At 44.0% G+C, this 19,352-nt stretch overlaps 1 protein-coding gene across 1 annotated transcript in view; it reads left to right on the forward strand.

Annotated features, from left to right (window-relative positions):
• Positions 1 to 2,830: 2,830 nt before the first annotated feature.
• Positions 2,831 to 19,352, forward strand: part of LOC147461343 (short-chain dehydrogenase ptmH-like) — a 29,761-nt gene continuing 13,239 nt past the window's right edge. The window contains exons 1-2 of the mRNA XM_086508911.1: positions 2,831 to 3,267; positions 4,034 to 4,193. Coding sequence (XP_086365037.1) covers positions 2,898 to 3,267; positions 4,034 to 4,193 — 530 coding nt within the window. The 5' untranslated portion in view covers positions 2,831 to 2,897. The remainder of the gene's footprint in view (positions 3,268 to 4,033; positions 4,194 to 19,352) is intronic.

Consider the following 19,352-nt stretch of genomic DNA (forward strand, 5'->3'; position numbering starts at 1 on the left):
GATCATTTGTGGCACAATAGTATCCCTCATTGAGTTTGTTTCTTTGTCACTTATATCGAGAACTCAACCATGGTCATTAAACATTTCTTTAGATATCTTGATACATCTGTTAAGGTCTTCATGTTTATTGTGACTTTTCTAGGTGTCTATGTAGTAAATCTTTTTTCAAAAGACTTCAGTTCTCTACATACAAACTATTATGTTCCTACTATAGGCATTGCTGTCTAAGAATGTCAAATTTATGCATTGATTCTCTATTTTGTATAAGGGTCTATCGCTATGTAGAGAGAGAGAGAGAGAGAGAGAGAGAGAGAGAGAGAGAGAGAGAGAGGGTAAACACACTAAGACAGAGAGAAAAACATATACGTTGCAAAGACGTAAGGTAGACTATAAAGTATCTCCACGTATTCTTACTACACTCGAGCACCTTGGATATTGTGTAGTATACACTTCTTTTGGCACGATCAAATGTTGGGTTTGTAGCATATATTACACAAGGGTCTACTCCCTTTATGGTAGTTAAAACATATTTTACCTTTTGTATGCATTGTGATGTGATGTTTAATGGTACAGTTATAGAAAACACTACTACCAAGGTCATCGTTGAGACTGAATACGATGGAATTGAGCCCACTCCTCCAAGGATTTTCAATGTTCAAGCAGCAACAAAGAGAAGTGCTCGTGCTGTTGGATCTTCTTCTGCTGATCCAGTGGTACATGATGGGATTGAGCAACTCTTCGTAGCAATGCGGGAGTTCTTTGCCCATGCTGAGTGTAGGCAGTTGGAATTTGAAAGGCACTTAGAGGCTCTTTTGGATGTGACTCAACAAACCAATGGCCATCAATTCTTACAACTTCGGAATGAGGTGCATTTATGTATAGAGTGTTTTAATGATGGAATGACTCACATTGAGCAGAACAAGTCTGACATGTTTATACGCCTAGAGCAACAACAATTTGAATTGGTACAAAACTCATACTTGACCGGTAGGGAATGCCAAATTCAGATTGATGCACTTAAGGAGCAGGTTCGTGCTCTTGAAGGAGAGGTGACAAGGCTCAAAGTCCACTTGAACCGAATGAATGCGCTTATGACAAAGATGGCTTGAGCTTCTGATGCCCGTGCCATATAAGTGCCTTCAATCTTGGCTACTATGAATAATTCAAGCACCTACTTTTGTGCGATGTACTAAAGCATACATTGCGTTGAACTGTGTTGGTAGAGTAATGTAATGAACATGTTTTTTCGTTTGGCTTTATGGTTGTGTTGCTTTGTGTGCATGGCATAAAGGTGTACAATTTACTTAGCCTAATATTTGAGGTTTTGGTTTAAATGATCTTTGCATCAAAACCATGTGAAGTACTACCTTTGTGGGTTGAAAAATGTAAGGTCATTAAAAAAGAGGCTTCAAGTACTGTATCTATATTTGCGTGCCTAAGATATGGCACTCTTTGGTAAGGTGAGCTTCAGGGTTGAGATGACGTACTCAAAAGCTCGACATATTCCAGGTGATTTTTTGTACTGTTTGAACCTCTTCGTAACGATTGTCTTTGGGTTTACGATAGAATCTTTCTTACTTTTGTAGATTTGGTATGCTTTCTACAGTCCCAAATAATTAGGTAGCGCCTTTCAAACCCCATGAGATTGCCATGACCATTGTAGACGACTTCAGACAAGGGTAATGCATGTTATATTACTTTCACTAAGTCTTTTGGTGCATTGATATACATGTATATGGTCGAAGTTTGTCTCAAGTTTGTAAGTAGAAAAGTTCCTCCTATGGAACGCTTTGCATTGGAAATCATGGAGTGGTCCATTGAACAATATGATGTGCATCCACAAGGCGTATATGATGTAAACCTTGTGTAAGAATCAAATGAATGGTGGACGCTACAATTTGTGGGATTTCATTTGCAAGAAGGGTGGTCAATTTATGATAGGTATAGGGAATTTGGCTATTATTATAGTTTTTATCTACCACCAACTTCGACTCCGCCAAGGCATCCTTTGTATGATAATGGTATGCCACTGCCCGTTTCATTTGTTCTCTAATAGTTTTGATATTTTGCATGGAATATACAATGTTAGTATGAATTAAATAATTTGTTATTTGCAGGTCCATTGGCATCGCATTTGGAGTTATTTGTTTTCAAAAAAGACATTGAAAATGTCAAAATTAGGCGTTGCCTTTTCTTCTAGATTTTTATATTTGTGTTAGAGATGCTTTCATAGATTGTAACCATTACAAAATGCTTTTTTTTATCTTACTTTGTTTGTGAGCAAAACTAAAGTTTCGTTATAGATTTAAGAGCTTCAATGGCATTGATGGGATTATTTTCTGCTATGCACCACTGTTTGGGTCACATACTTTAGTTGTGGTTCAATTGTTTGTGCACTTTTCATTGTCATAAGAAGTTGACGTTACATTACGAATGATTAAATGATTGAAGGAAATACAATGACGACGGAAAACCATATTACCACTAAAAAATATTCAATGAAGCACTCATACATAGAGACTACTTGGATGTCGCCTGGGGAGAGGATATCTTCTTCTTGTCCGTAGCATCGTGCGAGTCACATACTAGTTTTCTATTTAGTTCAACACTTATTTTCCAAAAAAAAAAACCCATTCATTGGCTCCACGATGAGAGCTCTACCACTACGCTACATCTCACTGGACGATCGATAATAGAACGTATGTTCCTACCTCAAGAGGCAGAGGCGAAAAGAGAGTTTTCTACCGCGGCCTAGTGTGAACCCACCCTAAGCCAATGTGAGTGTTGGTCCGTGGATCTCGACATCCAGTTGGAGATTCTTAAATGTTGATGTGGGAAAAGGTGGTTCGCACTTCGCAGCTTCAGCGTCCTCAGTCCTGCGTTTTGAGAGAGGAGACATGGCAGTTCTTTCGTCAAGCTCGCGTGGCTCTTCAGAGCAGCAAGAAGTGGTCCTGATAACGGGTTGCACCAAGGGCGGATTGGGTCATGCCCTTGCGTTAGCATTCGCCAAGTCAGGCTGCATTGTGGTTGCTACCGCCCGCTCGCTGGCTTCAATGGAGGACATCGATAAAGCCCATCCCAATATCCAAACATTGCTGCAGCTGGATGTTGCCTCTGCAGAATCTCGAGATGCAGCTGTTGCTGCTGCTCTTCAAAGGCATGGCCGTATTGACATCCTTGTCAACAACGCTGGCATGCATTGCATTGCCCCAATTGCAGAGCTGCCACTTTCCCTCCTCCAAAATGCATTCACCACCAATGTATTTGGTAAGCCAACACTTTGTTTCTTGTTTGATGTTTCGCTGGATGTTTAAGGAGGCCAGCTACTTGTTTTCTAGTACTTTTCTTGATGATTAAATTATCACTACTGTGTGGCTACGTTAATAGATATATTATGTATGTTTACATTTTTCAGAACCAAAACCTATTGTTGTAGAGCAGCCATGCTTTTTCTTGCAATTGGAGTGCTTTTTGGCCTACCATAGCATTGCTTACCCTTTTTGGCTTAACCAAAATTTCAATATGATTTTCTCATCCTAAAACATTTTGTCATTGGTAGATAAATAAAGATGAACTTGTCTATTTTCTAACTGACTGTATGTTGATTGGCAGAAAATGAGATGGGTGAAATCCATCATTCTTAGTTTTCCGTAGTGGCCGTTTAATATGTCCATAAAAAGGTTTTACTTCATTTCAGTCAGAAGTTTACAGAGTAGGTGTACATTCATTGTGTTTGAAACTGTGAACCTAAATTTTGAAGCATATGTAATAGATTAATAAAAGAATTTTTTATTGAGTTGATGAGTGCTAAAAAAAATTGAACTCTTTTGTGGCCTCATGTGTCTCTTGGCAGGCCTTGTGATTTAATTACTTGCTTTTTTTAACAAGCCAATGGAGATTGCTAGCATTAATGGTCAACAGTTGAAGCCAGGTCAATTAGGGAATGAAAGTGCATATGCTTATCAGAGATGCGGCTTGTTATTTGTCTTTTAGAGGCTAATGAACTTCTCATAACTTTTTTCTTTATTTTCAGCTCCTATTTGTCTTATCCAAGCTGTACTACCACAGATGATAGCTAGGAGGGCAGGAAAGATTGTGAATATTGGGAGTGTGGCTGGATATTCGTCAGGGCCATGGGCTGGTGGATACTCAGCATCAAAAGCAGCACTTCATGCCTTGTCCGACAGTCTCAGGTTTGCTGTTTTTTGTGAATGCCCTCATTGCTCAAAAGTTAATCGGCTGATTATGAAATAATTTGTGCCATATTATCTCTTCCTATTGAAATTTCCTATATCTCACATTTCTGGGAATATTGCAAAGTTAGTTCAGATTCTTCTTTGGCTAAAACATTTGCTTTGCCTTTGGTTTGTGTGATCTCTTTGCCCAGCGGCTCTTTCTTCCAAAAGGTAGTGTAGGAAGCTACTTCAAAGAGCAATTGTAGAAATCACAGTTTTTGGTAAGAGCAACAGATACTACTTTTTGTGGAGGGCGCTTTAAAGCAGTTACCATGCCAAGGGCAGTTTACTGGAGTGGTTTGTGTGTGTGCATTCAAACTCTTGCAGTAGTTTACGGCAGCACCTACATCAATATAGTTCCAGAAAAACAGTAGGAACCACAATAAGATACATGTCTATACACCATTTGGATGCTTTTGCCTATCTTGTGTGTTCTTGAAACAACCTTTCTTTAGTGGAGCCACATTTAAAATCTGTGGCATGATTGTTCTGATATACTAGAAGGGAACCTGGAATTTTGGTGCATGATTGTGGGTTGAGGCAGATGCTTTTTCTGGGAAAGGTAGTAGATTGCTTCTAGGCAAGAAATAGCATGAGCTGGCATGCTGTTTTGGGGCTCCTTTTCTTCGTGAGAGAAGTAAAAATTTGTGCCTTTCACTCCTCCGTGAATTTTATTACAAGGTCTTTGTTGTTAAAAAATGTGCTTTGTCAAGCCATCTAAATTGAGAAGGTTTAGTGGTTTGCAAAGATTGCTTGGGAGTCTATTTTGTCGAACTACACCTAGTCGTACTACGCAATGCACGTACTTCTCGTTTGGCTCATCTTTAAACATGTTGTCACACACTAAAAGGTAGTTGATGCGAGAATTTTCTTTTGTTGAAAATATAGTGTCAATGGTTCTACATCAAATGGTGAGCGTCTGCTCTGAATTTGGGGTAGATTTTTGTGCCTCCTTTTGAACTCTAGTTTCTTCTTAGCACAAGGCTTTACTTAGGTCATATGGGACATATCACATAAGTGTAGTGAGATAGAGATCTTGCTTAGGCGATTAAAACTAGCCTTTTATTAAACGAACAAAAAAATCCTTTGTCATGAGCTTTTAAATTGTTTTCCTTGAATATCTGTGCATTTTTGCTCTTTGACACCCTTAGTTAGAGGCACCGTGTCTCAGGATGGCCTTTCCTTCCACAGACACAGTGCTTGTTGCTCTCGAGACACCCTTCCATGGGTGCACCCAGCTGCTGCAAAGTTTTTTTTTGGCGCTACTGACACAGCAATGAACAGGTAACCGCATGAAGCTACTCCATTATTGAACTTCTCCCTAAACTGGTAACCATATGAAGGTGATGCATTGTTTGACTTCTACTCCATTAGGGGATCTGAACCAAAGATTGATGTAGAATCACTTGTAAAGTGACATTGCATTCACCAAAAAGGGTTGCCTATTATCACTATCTAAGGCTCCTCGCAACCTCTTGTACATCCATGGAACTTTAAATTTTGACATTCAGCGTCGTAAGATCCCTATTGTCTCTCTATTTTGCCACAAAGCCTATGGCATGCTGAAAGTCCTTAGGATGCAAAGAATCCACCTTGCCTATCGAATACGTTGAATTGTACGCGAAAGCACCTTCTCTCCATATGGGAGGCCTCGACAATTTGGTAGAAGTCACTGGGTGGATAGACTTGTACGGTCCACTTTGCAACCAATGACCGTGCAAGTAAACAAGAATATTTTATAGTATTCACATATTGGCATTGCCTATAGGCCCTATGGCCTTTAATGTTATGTGAAAATCTATTAAAATCTGTCATCATGCTCTATGACATAATGTCGAGCAGCCTTGCCCCTATTTGGAGCAAGTGGGTGGTGGTTTTTTAAGGTGCCCCCTTGCTCCTTCATTGAAGCAAAACCTGTTGCAATTGCTTTCGGAAGACAAGGAGGGTTTATATACTCAGTATTTTACCCAAACTTGGGAAACAGGCTGCCAGGCAATAACGTCTTGTGCTAGCACTTAGCCTAGAGGGTTGGCCTTTCTACTGTAAAGTAAGTTTACTCTGAATCAACTTATTTGCAAAGGGATAGCAAGATGGAGCATAGATGGCTTGAAAAGGCAATGGGACATTAGCAAGTGCTTTGGACATATTAGTGCTCCCCTAAAGTCCATCATGCACGATGGACTTACCTCCCAACCATATAGCTCAACTGGCTCACCCTTTAACTGTATTGTGCAGATTAACTCAAGATGAGTGCCTAGTGCGTACTCATGGTTCCTTTTATTTCATGAAAGAGATGTGCAAAGACAAAGAGAGAGAAGAGAGAGATACTGAGTGGAGGTTCTGTGAGTGACAGAGTTAGGCTGAAATCTACAGTCGATGAGGCTAATAGATGCTGAAATCTGCAAGGCTGATCTGTTGCAGAAGCGCTTGGGCTGATCTGCAAGGGGATGATGAAAACGTTAGTGGATCTTGGAGACTCAGGCTGCATTCTGCAAGTGCACGCTGAAAACGCCAGGAGCTTGGGGATTTTGGTGAAGTGGGTCTTGAATTTAACCAAGAACCGTCAGTTCGCTTTACCTTCTTTCTTTCTTTCTGTGCCAATTTCTGTTCTGAAACGAGTATCTGCTCGTTTTCGTCCAATTAGGGTTGCACATTTAGCTTCCCATTAGCGGGCACATCGCCTTCAAAAGGCTTTAAAAGACTCACATGAAAAACATCGTGAATCCTCCAAGTATTCTGGCAGCTTCAGTCCTAAGGAGATATCGTTTATCTTTTCGGAAAATCTGGAAAGGTCCACACTATCTCATGCTAAGCTTTCAAAGAAGCCGCTCCTTTCCCTTTTTTTTTTTCTTTCTCGAGAGTGCCTTCCCATAATGTAAGAGCACCCAATCATTCTCGTTCAATTTCAGATGGCAATCTGCTGCCTTTTTCTCTCTTTCCCGAAATTTCGGCAAAGCCTTCCGGACCAAGTCCCTCGTGAATTGGTCGGCTTCAAAGAAAAATCTTATCTTTCGTGCTAAGGAAGGGTGAAACGTTCGTAGCAAATTCAAGAATCTCAAATGGCACCTTCCCCAGCAAAGAGTTAATCGTGTTTCACTGAATTAGCAATCTCTGATTGCCCGTCAGTCTGCGGGTGGAACGAGAACTTCAACCACGTGCCTATGTTCTCCCAAATAGCCGTCCAAAAACAAACTCGTGAACCTGGGGTCGTGTCGGAGACAATAGTCTCAGGCATGCCATGTAATTTGAAGACCTGGGCAATAAATAGTCGTGCCCACGCTGTGTTCTCGGGAGATGAAAACCATTGCAATACTTTCCCAGGGGCGGGTGAGTAGGGGTAAAAGCTGTAACAATCCCTGTGCTTTATGCCTGTCAAACTTGACCTTTTGGCATATCAAGCAACTACGCACAAACTCGTCCACATCCTTCTTAAGTCTCGGCCAAAAGAAGTATCTCTCTACCCCTTTCAAGGTGGTAGCAATGCCGTGGTGACCCGTAAAAGGCAGACAGTGGCATTCGGTTAGAACCTTTTCCCTCAATGGCTGTGTAACGCACAACATGGTTTTCTTCATCAAGTAGCCATCCCGAATGGAATAGTCCGCTACTATCTCCCCTTTCTGTATTCAACTGGATACATTTGCAAAATTTGCTATGTGGTGTACTGACTGACCATATCCTCGAAGTTCCTATGATGTATCACGGAAAAAGCGAGAACCAACGGCTTTCGGGACAAAGTATTTGCTACCAATTTCTTCAGTCCCTGCACATGGACAATCCGGAAGTAAATCGTGACAAGATGTTTGCCCACCGCATTTGCTTTTTCCGATAGCTTCTTCCGTGACAAGTAGTGTAAACTCACATCATCTGTGAAAACCGTAAAATCGGCTTTGAGTAGGTAATGTCGCCACTGAATAAGACCATGGATAGCTGCCAAAAGCTCTTTCTCACAAATCGGAGCTGCCAATTTCGGCTTTGAGAACAATCGCCTCTCGTAGGCAATGACATTGGCCTTCTTGCATTAAGACCGTATCCAGACTACGACCACAAGTATCACAATATACTTCAAACGACTTCTGCAAATCCGACAAAGTCAAAAACTGGTCCCGTAGTCAATTTCTCTTTCAAAGTCTGAAAGGTAGTCACCTCTGTGGGTCCCCACGAGAAAGGGACTCCTTTCTGTGTTAAGATATGCAGAGGAGAAGCAACCTCTGCAAACTTTCGAATGAACCGCCTGTAGTACGAACACAGTCCCAAGAAGCTTCTAACTTCATGGACATTCTTCAAATCGGGCCAATCACGGATAGTCTCCATCTTGGCCGGATCCATTTGCACTCCTGCTGCTGACACAATGTGTCCCAAAAAGTGTATCTCTGGTAGGAGAAATTCACTTTTCTTTGCATTAATCACCAACTTGTGATCTCGTAATGCCTGAGAGACGTGTAGCAGATGATCTCTATGTTCTGCCTCATTCTTGGAGAAAACAATGATATCGTCAAAGAAAGTGCCAACAAATAGCCTATACTCTCGAAAAATCTTGTCCATCATCTGGTTAAATGTTGCAGGAGCATTGGTTAAGTCAAAAGGCATCACCAAAAACTCAAATAACCCAAAAGTCGTCCGAAAAGCTGTCTTGTAGACGTCTCCCGGTGCGATTCTGATATGATGATATCCACTCTTCAAATCAATCTTGCTAAAGCACGAGGATCCCTGTAATCTGTCGAGTATATCATCGATCCTAGGAATCGAAAATCTGTTCTTGATGGTGATTTTGTTGAGAGCTCTATAATCGATGCACATTCTCTAAGATCCGTCTTTCTTCAAAACCAACAACACTAGAGAGCAATACGGTGAAGTACTAGGCTGGACAAGACCCTTTTCCAAGAGGTCTTTCACTTGGTTCATAATCTCTTCATTTTGTGCTCGGCTCACACGGTAAGGTGGCCGGTTCGGTGGTGTGCTTCCAGGTATCAGATCAATGGTATGATCTTCAGGATGAGCAGGTGGTAACTCGCCTGGCAGGCCCTCTGAGAAGCAATCGGCGTGAGAGTGGAGAAAATCTCGGCGTTCTTTATCAAGTTTAGACATATTTGTCCTATTCTCATCACTCAACTCTTTCATAAAAATCGAATAAACAAACAGACTGGATTTCATGAATTTAGAAATGGCCGAAGCCGATACAATAGGGACAAACTCACCCTTCAGTTTAATGTCAAGTACAATGGTTCTGCCCTTCTCTGTAGTCAATGTTGCTTTCCTCGCCCGATAATCGACCATGGCGTTGTTCTTGTGGTACCAGGGAATTCCCAAGAGAACATCACAACCTTCCAAAGGCTTCATGTAAAAGTCCTCATGCCCCAAATACCCCTGACAATGCAACCAAAGTTTGACAATGACAGGTGTAATGGCTACGTACTTGCCGGGTGCCGCTAGGACTGCCTCCGCAAGTGGTCCCATCCGATTGGGAGTGATGTCGAGCCGCGCCGCCAATTCCGGTGAAATGAAGTTGGCCTTGGCTCCTCCATCAAAGAAGATAAGGGCCTCTTGGTCTTTCACTTTGCCCCAAGCTCGGCAAAGTTCTATACTCTCGTTCATCATGGTGGGATCGGTACCCACACAATCTGGAACCAGTTTTGTTTTCATCTTGCCTTTTCTTCCACGTTCCTCGGCTACTCTGGAACTCTCAGGCCTTTCGTCGTCCTTGTCGTTCTGTTCTTTCTGTGCCTTTTTAGGGCACTTCGCGGAGATATGTCCATGTTCCCCGCATCCAAAGCACTTCCCCTCCTTGACGAAGCGAGCTCTCTCCTAAGGAGTAAGCTTGGGTCGTGCATCTTTCTTTTCTGGGTTGCTCTTTCTCTTTCTACTTTCATTTGCTGAAGTCTGTTCTGCTTGTTGTGTCATGACCTCATCGGTGGCGTAGGTCAGACTGCCAGAGTGAATGGCAAAACCCCGTTTCGCATGACTCATCAACTCCTGAATAGAAGCTGACTTCTATTCCAAGCAGTGATCTCGGATCTCTGTAGGTAGACCCAAGGTAAACCGCTCAATCTGTTCTCTGAACGAGATCTTCTTGAATGAAGAGGCGGGTAGAAAAGAGCTCTAGAATCTCTCGCAATAAGCGTCCACTGTATCTTTCTTGGTCATCCGAAGATGGTTCCAAGCAGCTCGTATATCGCGTTCATACTCTTGAGTCAGCCAAGAAGAAATGAAAAGCTTCTTGAATTTCAGCCATTTAACTAGCGCAGTCTTGTTTAAAAGAAGCGTGGACCACCAAGGTCGAGCATTCCACTTAAAGTAAGAGGCAGCTCTCCGAATCTTAGAGTGCTCTGAGTAGCGTCCTCCTGCGAAAGCGATGTCAAACTGCTGTACAAAAGACAAAGCCTTCGAAGCATCTCTATAACGAGAAAAAGTGTCAAATTTAACAGACTCAGAGTTACCGGGGAATGCCCCCTAGCCCACATTCCAGCGTTCCGGGGGGCAGCTCCCTTCTCGAACGTTCCGGAACGTCTGGACGTTCCGGGTGGCCAGTGCAATCGGAACGGCCGTTCCGGAACGTTTCGGAACGCCCCCAGAACAATCAACGGCTACAAACAAATTTGGCAAAAATTGAAAAAATTGAAGTAAATGTTTGGGCTTCTTTTTGAAGTGGCAAGGCCTCAAGGACTCATAAAATGCACCCCCCTCCCCCTTTCTCTCCACAAGCTAATCTTCAAGGCTCAAGCTCTCTCCCCTCACACTCTCAAGATCTCTCTCTCTCAAGACTCACTCTCTCAAGGCTCAATTGAGGCTTCAAGTCTTCAAGCTCTCTTCCTCTCCCTCCCACTCCCTCAAATCTCTCCCTCTCCCTCTCACTCTCTCGAGTCTCTCCCTCTCACTCTCTCAAGCTCTCCCTCCCTCTCCCTCCCTCTCGAGTCTCTCCCTCTCTCTCTCTCTCTCTCATCATCTAGTCATAGTAAGGTTGAATGGTCTTCAAAACGAGTTTTTTGTGAGTATTAGAGTCAAAGGACTCTAATACTCCTTGTATTTAAACACAAGGAGCTAAAAAATGCACTATTTGGGTGTTTTTTATACCTCCCGTTCCGCGCCGTTCCCGTTCCAGACCCCTAGCCGTTCCCCCGTTCCGCGGGGATCCCGTCGCCATTCCCGTTTCGCGTTCCGCGTTCCGCGTTCTGGGTAACTATGAATTATTGATTGTCCACCTTCCTTAAACTCTCGGACTTTCTTGCTTTTATCTTCCAGAAAGTGATATTGGTTGGCTTTATACAAATTCTTCTTCTTTGCATAAAAGTTGTTGTCATCAGAGTCTGAACTGGACGAGTCCTACGTAGAACTGTCACTCACTGGGCGAGATTTATACCTCTTTGTCTTTTTCTTGCCCTTTCCGAAGCGTTGCTTCTTGCTTCACTTTTTACCTTTTCGGTCTTCTTCGTTCGAGTTAGATGAGCTAGAATAACTATCTGAAGAAGAAGAAGAAGAAGAAGAAGAAGAAGAAGAAGAAGAACTGGGTACTCCTTCAAAGCGAACACGCTTCTTCTGTTTCTTTGCCTTTTCAAATGTCGACTGACGACCCAAATAGCCCGGAAAGTTAGTGCCTTTTTTTTCTTTTTGCCGTGCGTTTTAGCTTCGTTCTGTGCGTCAAAAAGTTGAGCAATTCGTGCATCAACCACCTCTTCTAATTCCTTCTCTGTATATTTCTTGTGAGGAGGAAGGTTTCTTGAGAGCAGGTTTTGGGGGTGGTGTTGTGGTTTTCTGCCACTGCGCATGCACCTCCTTGAAGGAAGTCTCGCTCATATATTTTGCAAATTTTGGGTCCTTCGCAAAATTGAGCATCATCTTTGTTGCATCGCCGATCAATTGAAGACGCTCCATCTCTCGACGCCCCGGCTGAATAGGTCGAGGCAGGCCATACTCTTGCCGGAATCTTCGTTGTGATCCCTTCCCGCGTCTCCGGATGCAGAGGGAGTCGACTGATCCTTGCCTGAAGCCATAGGTGCCGCGGAAAAAAAAAATGGGATCGGATTTCCCGTAGAAGAGAAATCGGCCGTGCTCTGATACCACTGTAACAGACTTGGACACTCTAAGTCAAGAATCTACCGCGACGGCACCAAATAACCACTTCAAAACATTTCACAATTCACAATTTAATTCGACACTGGCCCGGCGGAGTTACATGCCTAGAGATATTGGTCCCAAAGATTGGCTCCCCTTTTGGTATTTCTTTTTGTATTAATCTGAGTTCAAAGTACAAGAGTGCGGGCAGGCGCTCACACTTAGACTCTGCGTCTAGATGCTCTGAGTTGTGAGAGGCATGCTCACATATTTAAAGGTACAAGGGTTGCCAAAAGCAGAGCCCCAAAAGCTTGTAAAAATAAAGCAGAAGTTTCTCTCTCTCTCTCTCTCTCTCTCTCTCTCTCTCTCTCTCTCTCTCTCTCTCTCTCTCTCTCTCTCTCTCTCTCTCTCTCTCGCTAAAATAAAACAAAGAGGCTTTCTGCAAAGCGTAGGAAAAAAGCAACGCCAAAAAGCTGCCCAGCTTTCCGTAAATCACGTTGATGTCCAGCAAATCAGGGTTAGGGTTAGAAATAGGGTTAGGGCAGAATTAGGGTTTCTGATTTTAGGGTTAGAGTTTCAACAAAATTAGGGTTTTTGGTTTTAGGGTTAGGGTTTCAACAAAATTAGGGTTTTTGGCAGCCACGTCATCACTTTGTGACAGCGAACGATGTTCCAAGCCTCGGGCAAGTTGTGGAACGTTTTGGAACGGCCAACCGTTTCGGACAAGCAGTTGATAAGTTGATACTGGAATGGCCGGTCCAGAACGGCCAGATTTTCAGATTTTGATTTTCTATCTTGTGAGCCTCCCACTTATAAAATGCCCCTCCCCCAACCCCTTACCTTCACAATGCACACAAGATTTTAAGGGCCTACCCGAGTCTCGACTCTCAAGCTCTAGCCCCTTTCAAGTTTTCAAGTCTTCAAGGCTACATAGTACAAGCTCTTGCCGTTTCCATGTTTTGCGGGGATCTCGTCATTGTTCCCGTTCTGCGTTTTGGGTAACTCTGCATGCACGTCCTTCTAGACGCTCACAAAGTGCCAGGCTAGATTTTAAGCTAAACTAGGACTGACACTCTCTCTCTCTCTCTCTCTCTCTCTCGGCAAAACCAAGATTATGGTGGTTAACACCACAACGCAGTGGGTCAGAATGTTAGCACCGACATAGGTAAGCATCCACATTTACCTATGGTCATGAGTTAGTGGAGTATACATGTCTTCAGTGGGCGTGTCACAAGACGGGCACCACATGCCAATAGAAAAGAACAGACTGAACAGACTTTTAGCACTTCAATAACAACTGAACCGAAAGAGAGAGACGACACTCGACACGGAGTGGCGGAATTCCACCCCAGAGAGTATTGGCCCCAAACCTTGGCGCCCCTTTCCATATTTCTTTATATTCCATCGACACAGTACAAGCCGATACTCCACACTCTGCACCTTCTCCAAGAAGCATGCCAGAGAATGAGCCCTTAGCACATATTTAAAGGCCCTAGGCCCCAAAAGCAGTTTTACATGAAAAGCCTTCAAACTCAAAAGCTTCTGGTCCAAAAGCAATGCCAAAAAGCTGCCAGCGTAATTTACGGAAATCCGTACAACTGCCATGTCAGCAGGCAGCGCAAAATGCGGAAATCCATACAGCTTGCCACGTCATCACTGCGAGCGTAATTTTTGGAAATCGCCACGCCATCAATTCCGGGTCCTGCTTTATTTTAATCCTTTATGTCACTCGGGGCCCCATTGAACGGGGTCCCCATAAGTTGGTAGGACTTCTTCTTCTGTTACTTGTTCTTCTTAGGGTTTAGGCCCCTCGGCCCGCATGTGTAAGTTGGCTCCATTCTTCAGGGCTTTGACACGTCAGCAGTTTGTGACATCTCCTCTTCTTGAAAGAGAGTAATCGTCCGCGATTACAACATATCTACAAAACAACTCGAGTTAGCTCAAAAATTTCCGAGGGTCATTTCGAGGGACAATCAGTTTGCTCTTTTTGTTAAGGAGTTAGCTGCTCCTTTCGGCTCTTTTGATCAAGGAGTTGGCTTTTCCTTTCGTCCAGATCGGAACTCTTGATATTCTGGCATAGTAAAATTAGCCATCACACCCAGACCGCATTGATCTTCCAGGGGTGTCTTCATGCACTAAAATTACATACTCATCCAAGTAGGAATATTCAGTGGTTGGCACATCACAATGCAACACAAATGCTCACATATGCATGTTACAAGACATAGAAACATAAAGCCGCCGATGAACAGTCCCCCCGCAAATAACCATCCAAGTCCGGGCCATGAGCTGTTCAACGACTCCCTCATCACTCCTTCCGTAAATAACCTAAAAAGGTCCGGGCCATGAGATATAGGGGCCTTTTACAACCAAACGTCCCCCAGACCGCAACTTGCGTCGTTTGGAGGTGCTAAGAGTAACCACTTAATACTCCCCCCGTAAATAACCATGCAGGTCCGGGCCATGAGTAAACAACAACAATACTCTCCCCGTAAATAACCACAAGGGTCCGGGCCATGAGTGAAAACAACACTTTTCAATCATTCAATACTCCCCTCGCAAATTACCACAAGGGTTCGGGCCATGATTGAAAACAACACTTTTCAATCATTCAATACCCCCCCCCCCCCCCCGGCAAATAACCACAAGGGTCCAGTCCATGAGTGTAAATAAGCAAGCATTCTCAAACATCATTTGTCACTACTCCACTCGGGGGTAAAATCACCAATCAATGAAACCAATATTAAAACCAGAGTCAAACATTCAAATCGACACCAAAACAGGTTCAAAACAGATACCATCCATTTCAAACAAATTCCAAGTAGGATCACCAAACAAGTTCTCAAACAGATCTCAAACTTAAAAAGCAATCTCGACATCAGTGGAGCTCGAAAAGTTGATCGACTTTCCATCCTAAAACGTGCACAAAAAATTAGGGTTAGGTTCATTTCATAAGGTCATAGCCGAGCACAGCATGGTCCATCAGCTCTTGGACAGACAATGTTCCTCTGGCGGCGATGGTAGTCCCAAGACAGCAATCGCATTGGACCTCCAAGGTCATCATCTCGTGAAGAGACATCCATTGAGAGATGTCGAGAAATTTCAAGTTATAATCTGCTTGGGTTTCCATGGCAAGCATTTCAGGATACCCACTTTGCCAGAAGTTGCACTCCGAAGGAAGATGTCAGAAACCATATAACTTCGGGCAAAATTTTTCTTGAAAGCTTGCCAAGTCCTTGGAAGTGTGCGGCTTGGTAGCTATAGACATCAACATCTGCATGGCACCGCTTTTGAGAAATTAGTGACTGGAAACAAATCTTGGATCCTTCTCTTGCAAGTGATTTTTTTGGCTTATGCCCTGCAAGACATGAGCGCGCCCGATGCGCGATGTATGAAGGGTGGGAGTGACTAATAAGTCCGAGATCGGCAACCGAAGATACTTCAAATAAAATTCCAGTAGACTTTTGGAAGCGCTGGTTTGTTCTGTCTCCTCTTTGGTAGGACCGGTATGCTTTCAGAAAAGCACACGCCTGATGCTCTGATACCACTGTCACAAGACGGGCACCACGTGCCAATAGAAAAGAATAGACTGAACAGACTTTTAGCACTTCAATAACAACTGAACTGAAAGAGAGATGACACGCGACACGGAGTGGCGGAATTCCACCCTAGAGAGTATTGGCCCCAAACCTTGGCGCCCCTTTCGATATTTCTTTATATTGCATCAACACAGTACAAGCCGGTACTCCAGACTCTGCACCTTCTCTTGGAAGCATGCCAGAGAACGAGCCCTCAGCACATATTTAAATTTTAAAGGCCCTAGGCCCCAAAAGCAGTTTTACATGAAAAGCCTTCAAACCAAAAGCTTTTGGTCCAAAAGCAATGCCAAAAAGCTGCCAGCGTAATTTACGGAAATCCGTACAGTCTACCACATCATCACTATCAGCGTAATTTTCAGAAATCTGCCACGTCATCAGTTTCGGGTCGTGCTTTATTTTAATCCTTTGTCACTTGGGGCCCCATCGGACGGGGTCCCCATAAGTTGGTAGGACTTCTTCTTCTGTTACTTGTTCTTCTTAGGGTTTAGGCCCCTCGGCCGACATCTGTAAGTTGGCTCCGTTCTTCAAGGCTTTGACACGTTAGCAGTTTGTGAGCGAGTGATTTCAGTGAGGAGAGCAGCAAAAACTAGACAGACTAGAGCGCATGCAACATTGGGGGGATTGGAGAGGATGTGTTCGCAGGTTCAGTTTCAAGAACCTTGAACAAAGCTTTGACTTTTTGACACTCTCGTGGCTTCAACTATGTTGTACGGAGTTCAAATATGAGGATCCTTAGTGGATCATCATGGCAGATCTGGTAGCGCTGATGGATGGAGAGGTATGGAGAGGTCTTTGGTTTCTATGATCTCTTAGATGATTAGAGCCAAGGCTTTTGTACCACATGAAATTATTGGAGCTGTGATGGTGCCGCATCTCCCCTTGTGGTCAAGGCACTTACTAGAGCGGTCTCCTTTATACGCAGTTTATGGGACCTCCCTAGAGATGGATATGCCCGGCTAGCCCTTGAGTCCTCTCGACAGTTAGGGCAGCAAGGGGATACAACCTTTTGGTATGGACAGGTGGCATCATGGCTTCATTATTACATGGTTTTAGCATGGATAGATAGCTCCCCCTCCAATACTCTATGGATGCACCCTCTTTGACTCTCACAAGGACAAAGATCACTATACTCATTCGTCAGGAATAAACACTTCCGGTGCACCTGACATTGGTATCAGAGCTTGGAGTACGCTTCGGCTTCGCGAACTCAAGGGAAGAACTACTACCAGGAACCCAAGAACCACCAAGAACCAAGAACCCCAAGAACCCAAGATTCACCAAGAACCCAAAGAACCTCTCCCGGTTTTTTTTTCCTGAAAGAATCTTCTAGTGCCAATCATAGACTCGTTAGCTCCCATCTTCACTACCATGTCTTTGAAGGAAGATCGACATCAGATACACGAGAATCCAGACCTTGAGTACCAGGGTCTGCTTGCTTCTTATGCGGATATGGAAGGAGTTGGAGGAAGGATCCCTAACCTCTTCTGCATTCACATTCACATGTAGCGTGCATTCACTACCGTTGACAAGAAACCGTTGGAATTACCTCCGAGCACCCTTACCTTTCAGCTTCACCCGCAATGTTTTCACCAGAAGACTATTTGAGTGGTTGTACTTGCTCGCAAGGCAGAGTCAGCAGGAATTACCTCCGAGCACCCTTACCTTTGAGCTTCGCCCGCAATGTTTTTACGAGAAGACTATTTGAGTGGTCGTACTTGCTCGCAAGGCAGAGTCAGCAGGAAGGTTGGTATTCTGCGACAGTAGTAAGGCTACCTGGAAACTCGTATGGTAGGTGTTTACATCGCACCGGATCTACATCTGTAGTACCCACTTGTTTGGAGAAATTTTTATCAGTTGATGCATCCACATGCATCAGAAGCATTCAACATCAGAAGTACAAATAGAAGTTCAGTAGTTGTGCCTCACCTTTAACATGGGGGAATATCACGTGCCAACTGCACTTGCGTTACGTGGACTTGTTTTGCCACAGTCTAGCATGATTCAATAGCTTAGGACTGAGCGTGGCACCTTTGTGAGTCTCTAGCAGGATGTGCATGTCCAGGCCGGTCACAATTGCACACCCTCTCTTGCTCAGCATAGTCAGTCGGCATTCAGGCATTGGACCGCGTGAACCACCTCTTAGTTCGGTCACTTAATTTATTAAGTGACTTTGGGGCAATTTAATGCAATTGTGGAGTCTTCCTCCAGGCTGCTCGACCCAATGATTTGCACATATATATGCAGCCTATGGGCAGCGCTAGGAGACAGATGTAGCAGAAGGAGGCTCAGCGTTGCAGAGCCAGGCAGCCAGCCAACGCTTCTAGGCCTTCCTCTCCAGAAGCATTTTCAGCCCTGTAGCTTTGGCGCTTGTAGAAGGCAGAGAACCAGGGACTTGGCGGGGCACCAGACCGTGCCGCAAGAGCCCAGCGTTTTCAGCAGAGTAGAACCAGCGTTTTCAGCTTTTATGACCAGCGTTTTCAGTTTTGGACAGTCTGCGTTTCAGCTTTGAAGTGTTGCAGTTTCCAGCATTAGCTTCGTGGTGGTTGCAGTCCTCTTACCATCAACACGGTTAGCAGTTTGGCATTCAGCCATAGCTTCGTCGTCGTCGCCGCCGTCGTCATCATTGTCATCTTCGTTGTTGTCACCGTCGTTGACACAGTAACGAGTACCAGTACCCAGCATCAGTAGCATCAGTACCCAGCATTAGTACTGCCACAAACTGTTGACGTGTCAAACCCCTGAAGAATGGAGCCAACTTGCAGATCTCGACCGAGGGGCCTAAACCCTAAGAAGAACAAGTAACAGAAGAAGAAGTCCTGCCAACTTATGTGGACCCCGTCCGATGGGGCCCCAGTGACATAAAGGAATTAAAATAAAGCAGGACATACACACACTCAACACACACACACAAAGGCTTGGGCATCAATTGATGACGTGGTAGCCGTACGGACGCTCCGAAAATTGCACCGACATGATGACGGGTCAGATTGTACGGATTTTCGTGTTTTGCATTGACTGTTGACGTGGCAGTTGTATGGAATTCCGTGATTTACGTTGGCAGCCTTTTGGCATTGCTTTTGGACCATATGCTTTTGAGTTTGAAGGCTTTTCACTGTAACTGCTTTTTAGGCCAAGGGCCTTTAAATACGAGGCTAGGGCTCATTCTTTGGCATGCTTCCTGGAGAAGGTGCAGAGTCTGGAGTATCGGCTTGTACTGTGTTGATGCAATATAAAGAATCCAATATAAAGAAATACCGAAAGGGGCGCCAAGGTTTGGGGCCAATACTCTCTGGGGTGGAATTCCGCCACTCCGTGTCGCGTGCTCTCTCTCTCTCTCTCTCTCTCTCTCTCTCTCTCAGTTCAGCTGTTATAGAAGTGCTAAAAGTCTGTTCAGTTTGTTCTTTTCTATTGGCACGTGGTGCCCGTCTTGTGACAGTGGTATCAAATAGCATAAGGCGTGTGCTTTTTTGAA

This window comes from Adiantum capillus-veneris, chromosome 3, assembly GCF_014529385.1.
Source record: "Adiantum capillus-veneris isolate H3 chromosome 3, ASM1452938v2, whole genome shotgun sequence".
Taxonomy (NCBI): Eukaryota; Viridiplantae; Streptophyta; class Polypodiopsida; order Polypodiales; family Pteridaceae; genus Adiantum; species Adiantum capillus-veneris.